The sequence below is a fragment of the Myripristis murdjan genome, chromosome 10 (assembly GCF_902150065.1).
Source record: "Myripristis murdjan chromosome 10, fMyrMur1.1, whole genome shotgun sequence".
NCBI lineage: Eukaryota > Metazoa > Chordata > Actinopteri > Holocentriformes > Holocentridae > Myripristis > Myripristis murdjan.
In genome coordinates, this window is record NC_043989.1 from 32224906 (window position 1) to 32247918 (window position 23013).

General features: G+C 43.3%; 1 protein-coding gene across 2 annotated transcripts; it reads right to left on the reverse strand.

The window, feature by feature from the left end:
• Positions 1 to 968: 968 nt before the first annotated feature.
• pcdh10b (protocadherin 10b) lies at positions 969 to 22654 on the reverse strand. Of its 2 annotated transcripts, none has more exons than XM_030062765.1 (5): positions 19626 to 22654; positions 18567 to 18625; positions 17687 to 17793; positions 5597 to 5754; positions 969 to 2536 (listed from the first exon to the last, which is right to left on the reverse strand). In XM_030062765.1, exons 1-5 carry the CDS (start codon positions 22137 to 22139, stop codon positions 2483 to 2485), a joined length of 2892 nt encoding a protein of 963 aa, XP_029918625.1. In that variant the 5' UTR covers positions 22140 to 22654; the 3' UTR covers positions 969 to 2482. The 2 variants fall into 2 exon arrangements, with proteins under 2 accessions (XP_029918625.1, XP_029918624.1); XM_030062764.1 differs by having other exon boundaries at positions 5353 to 5754.
• Positions 22655 to 23013: the final 359 nt, after the last annotated feature.

The following is a 23013-nucleotide window of genomic DNA, read 5'->3' on the forward strand; positions in this document are numbered from 1 at the left end:
TTGTTGAGCAACTGAAAAGACAATGGAGAGTGAAAATCCAGAGGGAAATCAGGCCGTATTTCAAGGTCAAACAACATATGATCACCTGTTAGCTACCGTTACATGATACGATAGAAAGGCGTAAATTAATTCTTAAATATCAACAAAACATCATGGACACATTAAAGCCTGGAAGTAAATCACTGGAAGCTTGCAGTGTCACTGGAACACAAAATTCCATTCCAAGCTTTAGCAAGTGGACTCAAAAAGCCTATCCTAGATGTTTGTTCATATTTCATAATAACTTACACCTTTCCATTGCATCATGTAATGTTAGCAAAGACTAACATTAGCTGGGAAGTGACTGAATGCTAACATGAGCTGTTGTGTAACATTAGCCGGGTTATCAAATATGTTGTTTTAATCTGAGGTATGAGTTTTACTGCACATTATTTTTTCATTTGTTTATCAAATGGGAAGCAGTAAAACAATAAAACATATCAATTGGTGAACTGCCCCCTTTTAAACAGTTCAAAGGTGCTGTTTAATTTCACTTTGAAAGTAAATAATGGCTTGTGATATTTTGTAAATCAATTGTTGAGAGGATGTGTTGACTTAAAACCTTTGTCATGATTGGCTGGCAGTGCTCTTCAAATAGAAAAAAACGACCTGACTGGAAAGATTTCAGTCATTCTGTGATGAGTGGAGCCAATCAGGAATTCAATTCTAACACTTATGAACTTTTGCAAATGAATTAACTTTAAGTTCAAAGATTGGTCCAATCTTTCCATTAAAAAAAATCTCATATTTAATTCCTGTACTGGGACCACTGTCGGCGTTTCTTTATACACCTCAAAGTTCAAATAAACCACATGAGACTTTCCTTTTACCAGTTTTCAGTTTATTGTTGGCATATTGATGCGTTTGTGTGTGTGAGAGAGTGTGTGTGTGTGTGTGGGTGTGTGTGTGAGAGAGAGTGTATGCGTGTGTGTGTGTGTGTGTGTGTGTGTGTGTGTGTATTGGAATCCAACTGCATTGTGTACAACACCTTTTTGTATTTGGCCATATTTTTTTTTTTTGTTTGTTTTTGTTTCTTCTATAAATGGACCCTTATTTTTTGGTTACAATGACACAGAATTACCATGGATTTCAATCTAAATTATTACCTTCTCTTTATTTATAGACATGAGTTTTTATCAGTATCCAAAAGTGGAAAAAAATGAAAGAATGCCAAACAATGAGAACTTGGTTTTACATCTGCTAAGGCTGTTCTCCCTCTCTTTCTGTCACTCACTATGAAACCACAAGCCTTCTTCAGGGGCACTTTGACGAGAGCTTCAGGAAAGTCAAACCTCTGAATAGGAAACCCACCAAAACGGATAGCACGCCTTCAGAACAAGTAGATATAGATAGATTTATATATAGAGTTTTATATTCATTTTTGAAGCTTTTTAAAAGAGTACAGTAAACACTTCTCACACATGATAGAAACTACTTGACACCTCAGAATCAAAAGGTGTAGGCCAAACACTGTCCAAGCCCACAATGTGGTGAAAAACAAAGCCCAACTTAAGACAAAAAAAATAAAAATTGAAAAATAAAAAAATAAAAAGAGAACTTGGAATAAAAAAGTAACATAAAAAAAAACAGAAAGAAAGTCCTGCCCACAATCTTTTCTTACAAAGTTTTGAAGTAGATTGGAATAGAGACACCTGACCACACGAACAGAATAGAAAATAGTTAATTCTAAAACAGTGGTATTGCATTTTGAAATGCACAAAGATTCTCCTGTACAATTTGGCGTCTCTCTGCGAGTACAAACGCCTAAAGGGCTCAGTGGCGGTTTTTCCGGTTGGCTCTTGTTTCGATTTGTCTTTTCATGTTTTTTTGTTTTTTTTTTTCGTCGTTGTTGTTGTTTTTTTTTTTTTGTATTTTTCGTCCTTGTGTTTTTCTGTTCCTCGATTTTCTTAAAGATGTATACATTAGTGCTGTAAACAGGCACACGCAGATTGGAAAAGGATGGAGAGGTAAGTGTCCTTCCGCTCTCCGCCATCCTTTCTCTTCCTCCGTCGGTTCTCAACTCGTTTCTCAGTCCTGCTGAGAGTGGCGGGGTCCTCCCGATAAGGCTATCCGTCTACCTGCCTGCGACCATCCATCCACCCCCCCCCCTCGCGTCGCAACGCCGCACTTCCGACCATTCCCCAATCCCTGTGGGGCAGGGTGTCTCCAAAGCCCGGCAGTGCTCCAAGGAAATCCAGAAAGGGGAATGCTTCAATTCCTAAGGGGATCGTTAACCCACAGAGTTCCTCATTTAGTGTGTCTTAGTGTGTGTATGTGTTGCTGTTGCTGTTTATCGCTGGGTGTGGCGGGGGGGGAGGGCAACGTCAGGCGTGGGCTTGCTAAGGAAATGGAGTTGAAAACTTGATGCTCTTTTGTTGTCGTTTTTTGTTTGTTTGTTTGTTTGTTTGTTTAGCCTTTGTCGTCGGGGACTGATTGTGCAAAGTCACGCGGTCTCCGGTATGTCCACGCGAAAGGAGCTAGCAAACCCTTTTCCTCGCTGCAAGCAGAAGAAAAAAAAAAAAAAACAGCCTGGTTAGGTGAGTGGGGGGGTGGGTGTGTGTGTGTGGGGTGGGGGTTAGGGGGGTGGTCGAGTTTGTCTGAGAAAAAGGAGAAAAGAAAAGACACCACAGCAAACACACCAAAAAAAGTGACCTCATTCACACAGAGCTGGATGGTTCACACACACACACACACACACACACACACACACAACAGGGTTAAGGAAGTTTTGCATCCCATGCTCCTCAGCTGTGCCGTTTCAATGCACTCTTGTTAAATCACTCATGGATAATGGGGGGAGGAGGGAGGGGGACGGGTGGTGTTTATGGGAATGGCAGTAGGTATGTGTGCGGGGGAGGAGGAGGTGGTGGAGGTGGGGGTCGGGTGGGGGGGGTGCTTAGTGAATATTGCATGGCCAATTTATTTAGGACGACAACAGAAGGGGGTGGCTCGATCAGCTCAAATGGGCCACGGCCTGATGGAGATGGAGAGAGAGAGAGAGAGAGAGAGAGAGAGAGAGAGAGAGAGAGAGGGGAAAAACAGAGTGTAACCTCTCCTTCACGCTTTCCCTCACCCCCCTCCCGTCTGAGTTTGATGACGGCAATCACTGGTCCCTGGTCAGCGTCAACCCCCCACCCGGGTGAGCTGACCCCAGGCCAGGCCAGGCCAGGGCTCTGGACAAAAGGGGCTCTGTATCACTGGCTGACTTGATCAGATTAGGGAGATTCAGCCACTTAGTATCATCATTCTATCCCTGCCCCCTCCCAACTCTGTTGTTCCCTCTTTGCCATTATCCATGCCACCCCCCCCCACCCCCCATTCCCCATGACTCATTAGCATAGGGATGACAGTGGTCTGGTTTGAGGGGTGGGGTGGGGGTGCGGGGGCTCAGACTTGGTGGGAACTTGAATGCTGTGAGTGTGTGCTAACTCGGTGATCAGAGCATCCTGGTACTTTTCGAAGTCATGCCGTCAGCTGGATGTCATTTCCTGACGTCTGCCTGATGCCTCAGCGCAGCAAAGTGAGACCGCCTCTGCTGCCGTTGGCTCTACGATATGATGAAATTTGGTTTATAATGCGATTCTATAGGGTTTATAATATTATACTATTGAATTCACAAATATGACTTTATTGGATTCAGTTAGGTTTCTAATATGATTCTGTTGGGTTTATGATATTCTATTGGGTTTCTAATATGATTCTGTTGGGTTTATAATATAAATCTATTCGGTTTACAAAATAATTCTATTGATTTTATAATATTCTATTGGGTTTATAATATCAGTCTATTGGGTTTATATTATTGTATTCAGTTTATAATATGATTCTATTGAGTTTATACTATGATTTGCACATCACATGATATTATCTCTCATATCTACATCCTAGTTATATATCTACCTTTTTTAAGCATATATTTCTCACATTTTCATAATGGCTGCTCTACTCAGTACTGCACATATACAAACAATTTGCTTTTGGTTGTCTACACAAGTACGTGCTATTCAACTTTTTTTTTTTTAAACTTATTTGTTGACATATTTATTTATTTTATTTTTTAAACTGTTTAACTTCTTATATTCTATAGATGCACTTATACCCTGCACCGTTTTTCCTGCTGAATCACACCACTGCTGCAGCTAATGTCTTCATGGTAAAGTTAAAGTTTTATCTTGATCTGCTTGGAATGCATCACAATCAAGTAAACCTGATGATGGTGATAAGTGATGAAGCTGCTGTTCATCAACACTGTAGCAGAACACAACGTATCCTCAAAAAAATAATATAAAATAAAATAAAATAATTTAATAATAATAATAATAATAATAATAATAAAAATTCTACTGTGTACAATTGGCAGCTTGCTGGACATGGCTGCTTTTGATCCAGGATTTAAACAAAAAAAAAGTGGCAAATGAATAAAACATTAATTAAAAGAAAAAAAAAGAAAACATTTTTTTTCCTGCTGCTCTTAACAGCATGCTGTGGTTTTAAATGATGGCGCTAGGGAAGCAGCGGGGCTCTGACAGCTTGATAATTCCAGCTAGCTGTGTCGGATGATGAGAGAAGGGGCCTCTTCAGGCGCCGCTTGACAAAATTATAATTAAGCATTATCACCAAATTGCAGTGATTGAGGATGTATCTCTTTGTGCCCTTTGAATGAGAGTTTAGAAACAGTAATTCCTTGGGAAATGCGCCTTTCCCTGCTTTTTCTCTCAATTATCTAAAACGGATTTTTGATCCTCGGCACTAACGCAACGGTGTCGAATGAGAATGAGATGTTAGCTTGCTACCTAGTCCTTTTTTTTTTTTTAAACAGATTAAAAACAGCCATTTTTCATTCCGAGTCTGAGTGAGAGGGGAAGTGTCTCTTATATTACAGTAGCCATTTTTCCATAATGAGACAGACCTTCCTTAATGCTAACATCTCCACCCACATCAAAGCAACCTTATGGATCATAATTGCTTTTGGCACATTTAATTTGGAAAAGGCCCACAGGCCAGTGGTGGTGGTGGAGGAAGGAGGGAGGGGGGAGGGGGAGGAGGGGGAGGGGGAGTGAACTGAAACGGTAGGTGAGGTAAGATAAGATCATCACAGTCAGAGATAATGGAGATGCTTGAGAAAGAGGGAAGAGTTAGTTAAACACTCCGACAAGAGGGCTGAGCGGACAGGGGTCAGACGTGAAACGAATTTCACGCCGCTGCCAGCCAATCAGGGGGCGAAAATTGGATTTTTGAATCATTCTTTTTTTTTTTCACATCATTTTGATCACCGGATCAGAAAGGGCTGTGCAGCAGAAGCAGAATACTCACTTAAATAGGCCGGGTTATAAGGTGCTCTGGCGCTAGGCAGAAATGCCTCCAACTCTTTCCTCTCTAGCGAGCCTTGGGCGGGGTGGTGGCTGAGGTGATGGTGGTTGTTTTGGAGGAGGAGGTGGTGGTGGTGGTGGTGGTGGTTTTGGTTGTTGTGGAGGTGTTGGTGTTGGTGACTGAGAGGCGTCTCTTTGCCAAAGGTGGAGAATGACTTATCAGCCGTTTGCTCGGGGCTTTCAAATACCTCAGTGTCCGGGACTGAGTCCATGCCGGGCACGTGGAGGTTGCTGCGGTAGTCCGGGCCCTGGCGCCCGTCAGAGGGCACGAAGGTTGGCATCCAGCAGCGGTCGGAGTGGCCCAGGGCTTTGCACTCCTCCGTACAGTTAGAGAACAGATCAGCGCCTGGCCGAGGGGACAGAGGGAGGAGAGTTTGACAGGGAGAGAGGGAGAGGAAAATGAAAGCAGGGGGAAGATGGGAAACAAAGTCAAAGAGAAGGGAGAGAGGAAAAGGAGAGAGGAGAGAGATCAGTGTTAAAATCATATACATAATTGACTGATTGATTTAAAAAAAATGTTTTAGTGCAATGCACACAAAGCGCAAAGGCCTCCCGGGTTTACAAGACACTAAAAATACAGCTGCAGCGGCGAAACTACACTGCAAAATTACGGATTGTTGTACCTCCTCGGCCTGAAAACAACACATTCTGCCTTCTCTCCTGAGCCTTGGCAAATAAAATCAGTCACAAAAAAAAAAAAAGCGGGCATGTGATTGCTAAAGGCATAAATGCAGGAAAATATATGCACACACATACACAATTCATCCCTTCACACAAAATGTGTATTTTTTTTTTAACATAAAAACCATGACATTAATGACCTATCTATCTTTTGATATTCTGCTGCATTATCTTTTTTTTAAGATTTTTTTTTCTTTATTTGACAGTGACAGTAGAGAGGGACAGGACAGTCAGGACGACATGCAGCAAAGGGCCTGAGATCAGATTCAGACCTGAACGCTGCCATCAGGACTCAGCCTTAACAAGTGGTACACACATGCAGGTGCCCACTGCCGCATTATCACTACGTGTATGAATGGCATGTATGCTGGAACACAAATGCATTCCAGTAAATAAAACTCAATGATGTTGACTTGTTGAGTCACCCAGCCAGCTGTCCTGTCAGGACTCACAACCTGTCAAGTTTGCTTGAATGAAAAGGGTTTATAAATAAGACATCATTACTCTATTTCCTCTATTATTATTATTGTTGTTGTTGTTGTTGTTGTTGTTGTTGTTTCAGATTTGCATGGTTCACCTGGGTCACATTTTCAGGTTGGAAAAGCAGGAATTCCTGATTAATCGAGAAAAATCACATCTCTGAAAAAGCGGCAGTTTTTGCATAATCATCCTGCCAGAAGAAGTAAACAGAAATGGAAGACGTTTTCCTTCAAAGTGCATTCCTCACTCTATGTCCTCATAAACAGGTCAATAAAACAAACAAAAAAAAGAAACCTCATTCTCAATTTCTCCTGGGCAATATGGACAATATCAGAAGACTCTGGGTGCTTTCATAAGATATTTGTACATAAGAGATTTTGCCACTTGAACAAGCAAAAATACGTTCAGAAAACTGCATCCCTTTTACTGTAATACAGTGTTTACAATGAAGGGGGAAAAAAAACGCATGTCATACCACGATATTCAAAATCCCAGATGATATTTAGCCCCTAAATATCACCACATTGATGTAACATCACCCAGCCCTAATTTCTCCTCGCTCACACAGCAAAACAAAGTCTGTCCTCCTCTGGAGCGGCATTAAACGTGCCTGTCAAGCGGGCTAAAATGAGACACAGGCTCCAGGCACAAAGACACACACACACACACACACTTTGGCCCTTTGTATTTCCACAAACCTATATGCACAAGTGTGCACGCGCCTGGTCTGCTCTCTAATTCCTGATGGCCGGGTTCTCTCTTTCACCATCGGGAAGATCAAAGCCGCCCATACTGCGGAGAGATAAAGCCTCTCTGCTAACATACACACAAACACACACACACACACACACACACAAACACACACACTCTGTATGTAGGCGAAAGTGATAGAGTGAGAAAGGAAGCACCTCTCGGGACTGCTGCTCCACGAAAACACCTCAGGATGAACTCTCTCTCTCTCTCCTGGACTCTAATGACTTCAAAACCCAATGCACGTCTTTTTTTTTTCTTGTCTTTTTCCTTTTGATCATACACAAACGCTTGACAGAAACGCCTTAACCCCAAATTAATTCGATTACAAACTCCTTTTTAGTTCCAGTCGAGTGCAAATCGCAGACCTCCCAACCAGAGCAGCATTAGAGCACAACCTTTATTTGACTGACCTACATGGAAAGATTTTAGATGTCACGGATTTTTGGGAGATTGTCAGTGACTTGCTAAGTTGTTACTAGCAAACAGCAAACAGGCTGATCTACCTTTATACCTCTGGGGCCGTTGATTAATGAAACCACAAGCTCAACAGTCTTGGATTACTCAGGCTGCCCCGTCCCAGCGCTGGCATCACACTCCCACCTCTCTCAGAGCTGGGAATGCTATTGTCCCACATGAATGGCTACAGGTACGACAGAAAACCGGTTTGAGCATGCCCAGACGCTTTCGTACAGAGCAATTATTTTCAAGGCTTTCAGTGTTTTAATGCTCTGAGTGGAACTCGGCACGTGAGAAAATCACCTTTTGTTAAGAAATGAAGGGGAAAAGAGTTAACAAGAATCTGAGTCACTCTGAGCAGCTATTCAGGCTGCATGTAAGCTTTAAGCACACTCACAATCACACTCAGAAATACTTTATTGATCCTCGAGGGGAAATTGGGTCTGTTGCAGTTGTTCAAATTCTCAAGAGAAGAATTAAATTACAAGCAATAGAAAAGGAAATATAGAAATATAGAAATATGTACCTTTGACATTTGTAAAAAAAAAAAAAAAAAAAAAGTATGTGCATTGTGCATAAAGTATATGAATTATGTATGAGGTTGTAAAAAAGAAGTGTGTGCATTATGTCTAAATATGTGCCTTAATCCTACACAAAAAAAAAACAAAAAAACATTTGCAACCATTTGCTTTCTTGAAGTTTTAATTATATAATCATTTTTCTCTGATTTTTTTAGGGGGGCAATATTTTGATCATTGTTACGTCATTTTCTTTTGATATTTTTCTTTTTTTTTGATAATTTCTGGTTCTTTTGTGGTCTTTTAATTTTTATGTTTGTTTGTTTGTTTGTTTATTACCTTTATTTGCCTTGAGCAATTTTCTTGTATTTTTTCCCATTTATTTTCTCCCTTTTTAATGTATTAATTTTGTAATTTGTGGAAAGAAATCAAGTGATCAAAGGGTTAAGCCTGTCCACAGGCTCCTGGGTTTCAAAGGGTTAAGCCAAATTGTGTTTTCTTTTGCCCCCATATGTTTCTGCAATCGGGCCCTGAGCCTGTGTATGCATGTTTTTGAAATCCAACCTAAATCCGCTTGTTGTGTGTGTGTGTGTGTGTCTGAGTCGCTGTTTGGGGCTAAAATCTGAACTGTCCAGCTAGGGCTATCTCCTGTTAATCCCTCTGAATACAGACTGATTAGGCTAAGACTACTGCTGTCCAAGTAAGCAGTGTGTGTCTGTGTGTGTGTCTGGGTGTGCAATTTGTTGTGTGTGTCTGTAGCGGTCAGCAAAGGGGGAATTTGCTTTGTTACAAAGCGGATTAATTTGGCTTGCCGTCACTAACAGCTTGGAAAAGTGCCCAGTCTCCTAACGAGAGGGTTTCTTATTAAATATTAACCAACATGCCATAAATACATCATCACATTACATTTTAATATGGGCTCTTACACGGGAAGGAAACTACTTACTGTGCAGCAGTCCCTTTACTTGATGTGAAACCAGCTAAAACTCACTCACACTAACCTACACACACACACACACACACACACACACACAAATAAAGGCGCTAGCTGGAACTGAAATTTGTTCCTCAGAGTGATGCCATGGAAAAGGTTTTTTTGGTTCCACAAAGAACCTTTCAGTCTCTGGTTCACCATGGTGAGGAACCAAAGTAGCTGATGGTTCTTCAGGAAACCATCCAATTTTTAAAGAACCTTTCCTAGTTCCGCAGAGAACTTTTCAGACCATCATTTACCATGGCGAGGGAACAAAGAGGTTCTTCAGTAGCTGGTGGTTCTTCAGGGAACTATCTAGTCTTTCAAAGAACCTTTTCTGGTTTCAGAAAGAACCTTGCAGACCATGGTTCTTTAGATACCTAAAAGAGCCATAAAGAGCTGTTTGAGGAAAGCACAGCGGTCACGTCAAAGATGAGGGGTGAGAAAGGCACAAGGAGATAGCAGTACGTTCTCATCTCAGGAAAACTCAGAGCGTCAGATGGAACCGAAAATAGTTCCTGATGGTGGTGCTACAGGAGGATGACTTCTGATTCCACAAAGAACCATTCAGAGCACACTTCTTTATAACAAACCACTCCCAGAATTGTTTGCCCTGGTTCTTTGTTCTTTAAGAAACCGTTTCTTTGATTGTGGTTTAAATGGTTCATGAAAGAACTGTAGTCTAAATTGTTCTTTAATCTTTATAGAATCATTTCTTAAATGGTTCTTCATAGAATCACCCAAGGTGCTTCAAAGACTGATCAAAAACTCTTTGAGGAAATGGATCTTCCAACAACTTTAACCCCCTGAAAAAGTTCCATTTTCAGTCATTTTCAAAATGGTTCTTGGTGGAACCAATTGGTTCAATGAAGAACCCTTTATTTTTTATTTTTTTATTTTTTTATTTTTTTAGTAGCCGATGGTTCTTCATGGAACCACACAGTGTTTTAAAGAACCGTTTTACAGCCCTTCTTTTTCTGTGTGGAGGCACCAGCACATGCAGGAGTGCCGCACTGTAGCTGTGTAGCTGCTGCAGCAGCAAACAAGGCTGGTTTCATCCCTGAGAAGGAAACGAAGGGAAAACGCCTCTCATAGCCCTGACTGGAAGGAGGACACAGTGCTCCGCTGAAATTGCAAAATGGATGCTGTGTTAATTCTCAAAATGGGAACGAGAAATGTGGCATTTAGACTCTCAGTCACAGAGATAAGACAAGTCTTGCGCACACATGCTCTCTCTCTCTCTCTCTTTCTCTCTCTCTCTCTCTCTCACACACACACACACCAAATACAGACAGAGAAAGAGAAAGAGAGAGAGCAAGAAAGTGAGAGAGAGGGAGGAAGGGCAGTTTCAGCCAGAAAGCCAGATCAAGACATCTTGATATTTCTTGACATTTTGGTGAAATTAGATGTTCCCCTGGCACACTAGACAGTCTGTGTTGAATCAAAAGGATATAAAAAAAAACCCCACATTTCAGCTGTAAATCTGACCCCCCCCTCGGTCACGCTTAAAATGTGAATAAAGGTTAATATCCTTATCGCGCGGCTGTGTAGTTTTGCAACGATTCTACCCTGAGCAAACATGTATTATGAGGCCTCGTCCGCGACGGTGGCGGCGCATCTGCCCTCCACTTCAACACGGGATGAAAAAGAACTGTGTCAACAAGTCTCACGCGTTAAGCAAACACAAATAGAGAGGCCAAGCAGGACGGGGAGAGAGAGAGAGAGACAGACAGACAGGGCGGATGAGAGAGAGAGAGAGAGAGAGAGAGAGAGAGAGGTAATGCGATCTTCAAATGCACTGACCCTCGTTACTTTTAATGCCTCATGTCATCTTAGCATTCCGCACGACGCTCGCGCAGGGCAAACGCAAAGTCTCGATAATAACCTTCATTTGGTAATTGGTATGCAGAGGTCTGAAAAATGAATTACTGATCAGTGAGCTGTTACCACGGTGATAACGTGAACCGCAGGCCTAAGGAGGAATTCATCATGGCAGTGTGTGTGTGTGTGTGTGTGTGTGAGGGGGTGAGGTAGAGGTTGAAAGAAAAGTGGATAACCAGCTTGACTCTTGTGGCCCTATAAGTCCATGACGCTGGCTTTATTGAGAAAATATACCCAGCACATTTACCAGGTCTCAATGTGGGCTCCTCTAGGGGCCTCCAAGGGTCCTTAAGCGGGTTCTGGGGGGGAGAACGTTTCATTATCATTTCAATTTCTGCTGCTAGAAATGATCCCACTCAGAGAATGTGTACAATAACTACTCAACTTAAATGTTTCACTCTCACATAAAGTGCAGATAGCTCGAAAATATTCCCATATGGATCCCTGGGACAAATCTGAGTGTCCAGAGTCTAAACCGGGTCTATTTGTGCATCAGGGACATGAAAACATTCCACAACCCCTGCTGCAACATATATTACAATAGTTGTGTGGCCCTGAGATCAGTTGCCACCTAAACTGGAAGTAAAAATACATAAGCACATACCGAAAAAAAAATGTATTTTTCATGTTAAATCTTTTTTTGTGCGATTTAATCCCACAAACTCTCTTTTTCCATATTTCAATGCCACATGAATATTCTATATGTGCTGGCTGCTTTTGTCTGGCTGCGGCTTTACATCAAATAGAGAAGGTCTACATGTCTTGCACATCATTTTAGATACATGTCCCAGGAGTCCAGCAGGACATATTGGGTATCTTTGGAAACTTTGGAATATATATAGGTATGTGTGTGTATATGTGTAAGTATGTATGTATTTCTGTATAGGTATGTATGTATGTATGTATGTATGTATATGTATGTATATGCGTATGTGTGTATATATACATATATATAGTAGAAATTGCACATTATATGGGATTTGTTTAGTACTTAGGCTGTATAATTATATGCATTTACATGTACAGTTGTATTGAATTCTATAGAATCCAGTTACATCAATTATGATGAATAGTTAGAAAGGGGTAGGTATAAAAAAGTGTATACTTCTTCCTACTCCTTTTTCAAACAGGATACACTATGTTGTTTCTCTGTTTCTCTTTTTGTTGTCCTTTTTTTATTTTTTGTATTTATATATGGAAAACGTACACACACACACACACATATATATATATATATATTTTTTTTTTGTATACTTGTTTGAAAATAAAATTCTTCATTCATTCATTCATTCATTCAAACCTTGGGATCTCTGCTTGAGTTTGAAATAAAGTTTGAACAAAACTCAGCTGAGCAGCAATGACGCACCTACGCACGGGTGGGGCAGACCTGAAGAGGTTAAACTTGTCACATCTTTCCAATGCAGACAGGGTCCACTCAAGAAAAGACTAAAGTCGTGATAGCATGGAGCAGAAATTGCAAAAAAAAAAAAAAAAAAAAAAAAAAAGCAAATTCTGAACTTACTGTCTATTCAAAATTGCCTTGGAAACAGAGGCCTATGTTGAGAAGATTATGTCACGACAGCTTTGAAGTGCAGTGATAAATTTGGTGTTGCTCCACTGGCAGCAGAAACTGGTAAATACACAAAGTGAGTGGGTAAACGTCTCAGCGTTGTTTATAATAATGAAATCTACTGAATCTGAATCCCACGTGCTTTTAAACTGTAATCTTCATGATGGTGTACGCTCTCAGCTGTCGTCCCGTCTCTCACAATGTGTTGCTAAATTTAATGACCTAGATCAGTGGTTCTCAACCTGTTTTAGGCTTTTGAAGCGAACCAATTCTGGCTCTTAAAACAAATCAATGCAAGAGTGGTGGAGAGTCCAGCGGGGGGAAAAAAAAATACTTTTTCAGGATGTTGCATTTGAAGCCTTTAAAACCACTCAGTATTTCAAAAGAAAACAGAAAAAAGGAGTCAAATCTGACAAAATAATCATGATAATTCTGCATACTAAAATTTTCTTTCCCCTTATCATCCTGAGACCCCCCAAGAACTCACATGACCCCCACATTGAGAAGCACTGATCTAGATGATACCACTGACTTTGTGTGTTATTTTATCTGGTAAATTCAAATTTTCAGATATGCATATATGCTAATTCATTCTCATGAATTGTTGTCTTTTATGTAACGTGACCTGTTTCTCCTCTGTAGTGGTCCTCAGCACCTTTTATACTTTTTTTTTTTTTGATGAATGGGATCATACAAGCTTTGTAATGTAATCTGTGTGTGTTGAAGAGTGATACATTAATGAACAATTCTACTTATTTATCAGCATATATTTGCATTTCTGAAGTGGGCCGCTTTGCAAAAATTTTCTGGTTTTACTCAGTTTATCAAAAACATGAGATATACTATATTAGTAGTACCACCTCTAGTATTAGTACTGGTAGTAATAGCAGTAGTAGTAGTATTGAAGTAGTTTGAGCAACAGTGATGCCAAACAGGATTTTTTTTTGTTTTGTTTTGTTGTTGTTTTTTTTGTATCTTTCAGAACATTCACCAGGCTGAAGCATGCATCCATATCGAGGTTATAGAGGGGTCACACTTTAATACTGCTGCACTACACTACTACACACACATCTGCACACTGCAACACAGAGTACAGTATTTGTGACACTGTTTATCTGAATCCTGCTTGTGACCTTTTCTCCAAGTCTCTCTCTCGGTCTCTCTTTTTCTCTCTCTCCTTCGCTCTCTCTCTCTCTCTCGCTCTCTCGCTTTCCCCCGTTGCCTGTCACTCTCCACTGCACACTGAAATACCTTCAAAATAATCTTAGAAAGCAGCGATGGGCTGATCAAGAAGATTGTTATCAGACCTGAGTATTGGCCATGCGTTTGGTACATGATAATGTGACTGAACAGAACCACGAGGGCCAGAAATTAAAAGGGGACTCGAGGCAAAAGCGCCCTTGAAAGTTCATGAGATGCCAGTGAAATTAAAAATGAGAGGGGAAAAAATTACCCTGATAATTAGACGTGCGCTTTCCCCCCCCCCTTTCCATCCTGTTCACATTTTACTCATTGAGGTGCTGATTATTCATATGTCAGTGTGACCGCTGTCCCCACCGTGAGTGATATAACCTGTGATTCTTTCTGGAATTCTGGGAGAGCAAAACGGAGGGAGTGTTCTGATCACAAAAAAAAAAAAAAAAAAAAAAAACACAGCCTGAAGCAAGTAGGAAATGTTGGCACCATCGAGACTAGCAGCAGAAAGAGGAAAACGCTGACCGACACTTTCACTGCATCAACAATAAAAAAAAAAAAAAAAAAAAATACAAAAAACCAATATGGTAAAAGAAAAAGAAAAAAATCGACAGTGGAACAGTGGAGGGGAGGAAGGCGGACAGGGAGGTGGGAATGGCACCATTTTTCTTTGGAAGGAATAAATCCAGTTTCCAGCAGTGTTAGTGGGACTAATTGAGTGTTTATCTGCTAATATCAAAATGCCACAGCTCAAAATGGACCAAAACATCCTTAGAAATCAGATCAAGGGGGCAATAAAATCCTCTGCAAAAAACAATACACATATTAAGTCCACAATGTTGATCCAAGCAGGAAAGAGACTAGACTAACATAGAAATGCGACGAATAGATGGATGGATGCATGTTTATTTAACATTAGCATTTATTAAATACTAAAGTAGTTCAAGTATACCCTAGCCACTGTGAAACTCAATTAGCACCCAGAATAAGCCCGTGTTATTTTCCAGAACTGTGGAAGCAGAGGACGCTAAGCCATGCTATCAATTATCCTAATCAAACAAAGACTTAATGCACAGCAAATAATCTGTTTAAAGGCACTAAGCTCTCTGATAACTCTGCAACAAAGCAACTGTATCCTATTTGCCACACCAAGGGTACTCAAAGTCAACAGAAAAGTGCTGGTGGCCCTGGCAATGCATCAAAACTCTAGATATAGACGCCGGCAAACCCGAGCCAGCCAACGAGCTCATATGGGATGGTCCCAAATATGAGAATGGGACTATTCATAACAGAATATATGCTGCAGGAGAAATAGGACAAACTCCGTCCACACAGAGCAGCTGGCAGAGCCCCGATTAGGATAAAATGTACCGCAGTGATAAAAGCAAGACAATTGCTGCAAAGGTGAAGGTAGAATACTCAGGTTATTAGGACTTTACTTCTGCTATGTAGCCCCTCAGATGGGCCTTGCAGGGCTTCAGCGAGCTCCTCAGCTAAATGACGAATAGCTTAATTTCCCCGTACTTTAATTCACTAGAAACTGTTAGAATGCGGAAATGTATGAGGGATCATTTGAACATTTAACCTTAGAAACCTGAGCAAATCAGCTTGATTTCTTCCAAAAAAAAAAAAAAAAAAAAAAAGGTTGGAAAAAACAATTAATAAATTAATAAAAAAAAAAATAGTGGAAGACTAGTAAAAAAACAACACCCCAAAAAACAAACAAACAAGAAACTGACCAGAAAATGTATTTATGATAATTCAATTAATAATTAAAACTATTTATATTTAATGGTCAGATCAGTGATGCTGGATCAGACTGCATTGTAATACTGAACACAAACCGAAATATGTCTTAACATAAAGGTCTTATAGGGCAAAATCACAGCACATGGTGTGCTCGCCCCTTAACTGAACGTCAACGAGGAAAAAGTTGAAAAAGTTTGCGAAGCCCTGGTCTGTGTGAGCCACACAGGGCCCTATAGCAGGAGTGGCAGGGGAAATGGCAAGCCAGGCAAGCTTCATTTGGCATGGTGAGGGCCCCCGCTGTGGCCAGGCCGCTCCACCAGACATGACAGCCTCCATCCACAGAGGGCCCGCACCAAAGGAGCCCCATGAATGAATGAAGATATAAAACCCACATTCATAACTCAGTGGGGCACTATTGTATGAGCTCAGATGAGGTCCTTTAGGCGGCGGAGATTAAAATAAGAAGGGAAAAAAAAGGAAGGGTAGAGAGGAATGTGGTTACAGAGGGAGCGAGTGCTGGGCGATGGTGTAAACTAACAAAGCAGAAGTACTTTGTTGCCATATTTTTTTTTTCAATTTTTTTCACTTCATTTCCCTATTTGCTTACAATTTTAGTTCACTACATTGTGAGAATAAACTGTACCTTTCCCCGGACTGCCTTCTCTATAAAATATGCAAAGAAAATACACGTATACCGCTTTGTGAAGTTTTTCCTGACAAATTTTAGCCCCAAAAATCAAGCAGCGCCCCCTGGTGTCACTAAAACAAAAGTGAGCACCTGGCTTAAGCGAGCTTTTGTCCGTTTTAGAAAACCCTGTGACTTTTTTTTTTCTTGGTTCATCTTCATTTTACAGGTGGCTGTTGCCAAAGAGATATATTTGATTGTGTTTTTCCTACAGAAGCTGGCTTTCAATTGTTTTCAGTGAACATTTGAAAAAAAGTTTTTTACTAAGCACAATTTACTTAGACTTTTGAATCGTAAGTGCACTTACTGCATGCCAGATACTTTGGGGCTTTTACTTACACAGTAATGGGTGACTTTCCCTTTTACTAGTCTTTAAATAAGGTGTCTTTACTGTTATGAATTTTCATTGCGTTTTACACCACTGGTGCTGGGTGAGAAAAGAGGGAAGGGACGAGAATGGAGAAAGCAGGGAAGGGGGAGGGTGAGGCAGCATCCAGCCAGAGCGTAAGTGCGAGTGGATGAATGAATTAATTTCATGAACGAATGAATTGCCTGTTTTGTTTTTGCGATGGCCGCAACCTATTTGGTCCCGCTCCCAGCGCTCCGGTTGCGAGGGCCGCCTCATTAAAAAGCCTGTCACGTTCCGTCAAGACTTGGTCTGTAGCGCCGAGTGACCGCGCTCGCCGGGAGCACGGTCCTCATTAACACCGCTGCATATTTACAAACAATGGCGTGGGCTGGGTGGGTGGGGGGGTTACTTTCTGCCCGGCGACATTAAATCATTTTCGCCGTGTCAGAAACAACTGTAAGAAAAAGTCAGCAGCATGTTCCAATCAAGGGCACAATACAGGCCGGCGTGAGGATTCTTGATGAACAAGCAAGCCTGCACTTTTTTTTCTTTTCTTTTTTTCCGATAAAAGGAAGTCACAGGCCACAATATCATCAAAGGGAATCCGAATATCTCAAATTACAACAGCATCAGCATAAAAGCAGATTGCCGGACACACTGAAACGCCTCAGATACTGCTGACGACAGGCATGCGGTGACAACCCAAATTCGAACAGCTTTAATATTTTTTTCCCTCCTCAGAGAACGTACAGCAACAATGCTGCTGTTATTTCAGCACTGGACAGGCGGACAGCGACCTAAACACATGCTAATGAGAAAGCCCACAGCAGCCCTGTGCACGGCAACAAAGCCATCAGCTGGGCAGCGCTCACAGCAAGGAACGCATGATCCTCCACAAGCAGCTTTCATAAGAGATGCCGGGTCTCACACACACACACACACACACACATACACATACACACTCATTCTCACACTGTGCTGGATCTTACCGGAAGAATGGCCTCGATTGGTAGCATCGTGGTCGCTGTCTCCCTGCTCGCTGTCTCCGTGGCCGCTGTCTTTGGAGCTGACCAGGTCTGCCTCCTGGAACGCCGAACTGCACGGCAAACAGGGGGAATATCAAATCAAAGCCTCGCTTTACATTTACACATGTTCCAGTTAAAATGTCTGGCCTATCAGTTTATCTGAGCTACTTTTTTAAAGGACCACACTGGTGAGTTTGAATGTTTGGCTCGTTTTGCATTGCAATTTACAATTTAGGCACATTTACATGGCAATAAACCATTTTGGAAATCACACAGGGGGTACTTAAGATTTCCCTCATGTCCCGCAATTATCAAACACCCACTTTACAATGTCCTGCGACTAACAAGTTATCAACATTCATTAACCACAGAACTGATAATTGGCCGTGTTAAGCAAATGTTTCCCAGGGGACTATTTTCTTGCACAGAGACCATGTCACTCCGCCGAATTCCAGGTCATTCAAACACAATAGTGATGTTGCTTTTAGGAAAACTAATGTAAACAACTCTACTATGGTGATGGAATACAAGGCTGAAGAATTTTTGAAGTCTCTGACAGTTAAATGTCACATCCTAGTGAAAAGAATGTGCATCAGTGGCTGGATAAAAGGCAGGGGAAACAATATCAGTATGGTCCTTTAAATGCAAAATCCTACTGATCTCATCTCATCATCATTGTATTTGTAATTATCAATAAGCTGTCAAAATAACCACACTGAAGAGGGTTCATGCAGGTAGAGTGAAAAGCACAGACTGCAGCTGCGGAGCTAAAGTTGGCAAGAATCTCTCTCTCTCTCTCTCTCTCTCTCTCTCTCTCTCTCTTCCTCTCTCTCTCCATATTTACCTGTTGACACGCCTCGGTCTGTCAACTAGGTAGCTGAGTTCAGCTCGCTGGTGTTTGGTCTGAAAGAAAAGGGGAGGTTTTCAGTTTGTGCTGCTGCGGTAGGGCCTTACGTAACAAGATTAGCATAGAGGAAAAAGCCTCCAAAAATTCACCAACCCAGCCAGAAATGATGCAACCCACACAGTTCCAGTGTTGATATAAGGTATGAAATGAACATGAGTCGTGTTCAACAATTAAAGATATCATTCATATTTGGTTAGGAGTCTGTGTTTTGGCCTGGGAGGTATGTTTTCCCACAGGGAAGCGTAGCCCACAGATATGTTGCCAAGGCGTAAAAGATGAAGTGGTGCACCTATTCAGGCTGGCAAAGCTAGAGACGCATCTTTGTTCTAGTGCAACTCAGCAACATCGTGACCAGTATGCTTAATGTGAATGTTCCTCTCCCAGGGGACTAGGTCGTAACACACACACACACACACACACACACGCAGACACACACACACACAGACACACACAGCAACCAGCAGCCTCCAAGGCATCATACATTATCCTTATTTATGCTTATCTTATTCTGAATCCATCTTTTTATTTAAAGGCGGGACTAAAACACTTTGGAACACAACATAAACATGCAATCATTGCTATTCTGGGGCTGACCTCCCCTGGGGATCGCCAAAGGCAACATGTCAGCAACTGGTAGCCTAATCATGTTTGCTTTAATGCCTTTCTGGAAATCAGTCCAGAGGATGCAGGGGGCTTATGTATTAACACATAATAACAGCCATTTGTATAGGATGTCTGTTCAGATGCTTGGCTTGCTGATGAAATCATTTTGGAGATGGAAATGGCTTATGTATGAGAGTCTGATCTGTTTAACATATTTCTGTGCATGTGACATGTGTTGTCACATTATCAATTTGTAGCTCTCCCACAGGGCTGGATCAAACAGGCAGGTTTCCACAGTCTAGGGGTGTGTAATTGCGTATGAATTAGGCTTTCTACATAAACATGCTGGATGTCTTTGAAAAGAAAGGGGTTAGGTACGAGAGGAACTCTTACCTCGTTTGATAAAATGCTGCCGTTTGATATGATGTCAGGCTGCTGGTCTGTGTACCCTGTCACTATGGCCCCACACGGGTTGTGATCGGTGTCTGTGCTCCTAGACGGACTACACGGCTTTAGGAACATGAGGTCGGTTTTGGCAGACTCTGGAGTCAGACATACCTGGTAGCAATAGTTCTGGTTTTGGTGGTGGGAGCCGAAACTCCCCGACTCCTCCACGGGCACCTGGGCCGTACCAGCCCCGGCGACGTTAACAGCACTCTGCACCAGCATGATATCCGACTTGCTGAGCTTTTTCTTGCGGGCGCGGGCCTGCCGGGAGCAGCAGGAGCTGCAGCCCAGGCAGCACTCGCTGGTCAGGCAGGTGTAGATGTTGAGCTTTTTGTCCTTCTGGCAGCGCACCGCCAGCACAATCATGGCCAGGAGGAAGATGAAGGAGACGGAGCCCAGGGCGATGATGAGGATGAGGGTGAGATCCAGGGTGCCGTCTTTGGCCTTGGCGGCGCCTCCCCTCTCCCCGCCGCCGCGGCCCTCAGCCACGCTGTCCACCAGCACCACCAGGACGCTGGCGCTGGAAGACAGGGGCGGCTGGCCATGGTCCCTCACCTCAATCAGCAGGTCGTAGAGTTGGTGGGGGTCCCGCTTGGCTGACACCCGCCGGGCTGTTCGTAGCTCACCGGTCCTCCAGTCCATACGGAACATGCCATTCTCGTTCCCCCTCTGGATGCTGTAGGACAGCCGAGCATTCTCACCATCGTCGGCGTCCATGGCCACGATGCGGGTGACCAGGTAGCCCGGTTCAGCCGAGCGGGGCAGAGGCTCCCTGGCTGTGCCGTTCTTCCCCAGGGGGGCGAGCACCAGGGGGACATTATCATTCTGGTCCACAATGATGACTTTTACTGTGGCGTTGGAGGAGAGCTCTGGACTGCCTGCATCTTTCGCCTGGACCATGAAGGTGAAATCCTTCAGCTGCTCATAATCAAATGACCTAAGGGCATAGAGATAGCCTGTCTCCTCATTGATTGACACATAGGTTTTCACTGACATGCCCTGGATATCACACTCTAGGATGGAATAGCTTATGAGAGCATTCTGCCCTATGTCTGGGTCCAGAGCAGTCACAGCGTGGATGTAAGCCCCTGGCACATTATTCTCAGTCACATACACATCATATATAGGCTGCGTAAACGTCGGTGCGTTGTCGTTCTCATCAGACACTTGCACTTTAATGGACTTGGTGGTGGCGAGGGAGGGCGCACCTTTATCCCGAGCCGCTACGGTCACGGAATAGGAGTCCGCCTGCTCCCTATTCAGCGGCCCGTCAGTTACAATGGTGAAATAATTCCTAAAAGACGATTTTAATTTGAACGGGACGTCGCCCAGGATTTCCACGTGGATCTGCCCGTTCTCCTCCGCGTCCCGGTCCGTAACGCTCAGCAGCGCAATGACGGTGCCAGGGGCCGCCTTCTCGCTCACCGACTCGGTCACGGTGCTGAAGGTGATCTCCGGTGCGTTGTCGTTCACGTCGGTCACTTTGACCAGGACTTTGCAGTGCGCGGGCACGGCGTTTGGCCCCAGATCTTTAGCCTGGACGAAGATCTGGTACAGGCTGCTCTCCTCGAAATCCACCTCGCCGCGCACTTCGATGCGCCCGGTACGCGCGTCTATGCTGAACAGGTCCTTGACGCGGTTGGAGATGTGGTTACTAAAGGAATAAACGATCTCCCCGTTAAGACCCTCGTCTAAGTCGGTGGCGTTTAACTGAATAACGAGTGTGCCGACCGGTGCGTTCTCCGGAAGGCTCACAGTATATACGGGCTGGTCAAACACGGGAACATTATCGTTGGAGTCCAGAACTTTGACCACCAGGAGCGCGGTGCCGGTCCGGGGAGGCTGACCCCCGTCCACCGCGGTCAGTACATACCTGTGCGCCGCCTGCTGCTCCCTGTCCAGCGGCTTCTCCAGCACGAGTTCCGCGAACTTGTTGCCGTCCGTCTGTGTCTGCACATCCAGATAGAAGTAGTTGTTTGTGGTGATATCGTACGTGCGTAAAGCGTTGGAGCCAACGTCCGGGTCGAATGCGCTTTCCAGAGGGAAACGCGTGCCCGGAGTGGCGCTCTCCGAGATCTCCACCGTGATGTCCGTCTCTGGGAAGCTGGGCGGGTTGTCGTTTATGTCCACCACCTCTATCTCCACCCGGAACAGCTCCAGCGGGTTCTCCAGGAACACCTCCATGTTCAGCTGGCAGCTGGCACTCTGCTTACAGATCTGCTCCCTGTCGATCTTCTCGTTGACGAACAGGACGCCGTTCTCCAAGTTCACCTCCAGGTACGGTGTCCGCGAGCTGGGCACGACCTGGAAGCGGCGGGAGGCGAGCTTGGTGAGATCCAGTCCCAAGTCCTCGGCGATATTCCCCACCAGGGTGCCGTGGTCTGCCTCCTCCGGCACAGAGTAGCGTATCTGAGAGAGCACTCCATCCGTGATGCACAGGACAATCAAAAGCACAATCATCGCCGGAAAAACAAGTGCACTTGGGGAAAATGGTTCTATACGTTATTATCCTCTTTGATTCAATGAAGCGTCAATTCCCATCACCCATTTTAATCAGGAGGAAAAAAGTCTCCAAAATGCGTAAAAGTCTCCAAAAATGTTATAAGGCGTTCGGAGAAACCTATCCGACGTTTTTTGTGTAGTCCCGTCAAAAGAGAGGCATTTTTGATATTTTAGAATGGCCTTTGATTACTGCAAAAGCTATTTTTATTCAGCTCAACAAGCACCACTTGCGTTTCTGATGCGTCCCGGCGAGGATACAGCGCACATTCCAATGAAGCGCAGTGCTGCTGAAGTGATGAAACCAGTCTAAAAAGGGCTCTTAGTGTGCAGTAAAAATAAAAATAAAAAATCATAATCCACACAAGACATGTATTAGATGGGGGGTTTCCTCTCTGATTATCCCTAAGTACAAAATTATTTTGCGTCTTCTTCCCTTTCGCTCTCTCTTGCTCCCTCTCTCCTTTTGGCACCCTACTCTTGCACTGCGGTCTCTTCTACTCTACTCTGTACTGATGCTGTTCACTCAACTATTTGCTTTTTTCCGCAACGCACCTCCCCTCGCGGCCCCGGGGCTGTCAATCAAGCGGAGAGCTCGCCTCTGATTGGGTGGCCGCGTTGCTTGTCAAAGTTTGGCCAGCCCATCTCTCTCTCTCTCTCTCTCTCTTTCTCTCTCTCTCTCTCTCTCTCTGTCTGCCTGGACTGGCTTGCTTCTCTGTTGAGTACCTGACCTAAAAGAGAGACAGAAGAACAGGGAAAAGTAAAGAAATGACAGTTATGATTGACCTTAGTGATTCGTTAACCCCAAACCCTCAAATAAGGATATTCCCACGTG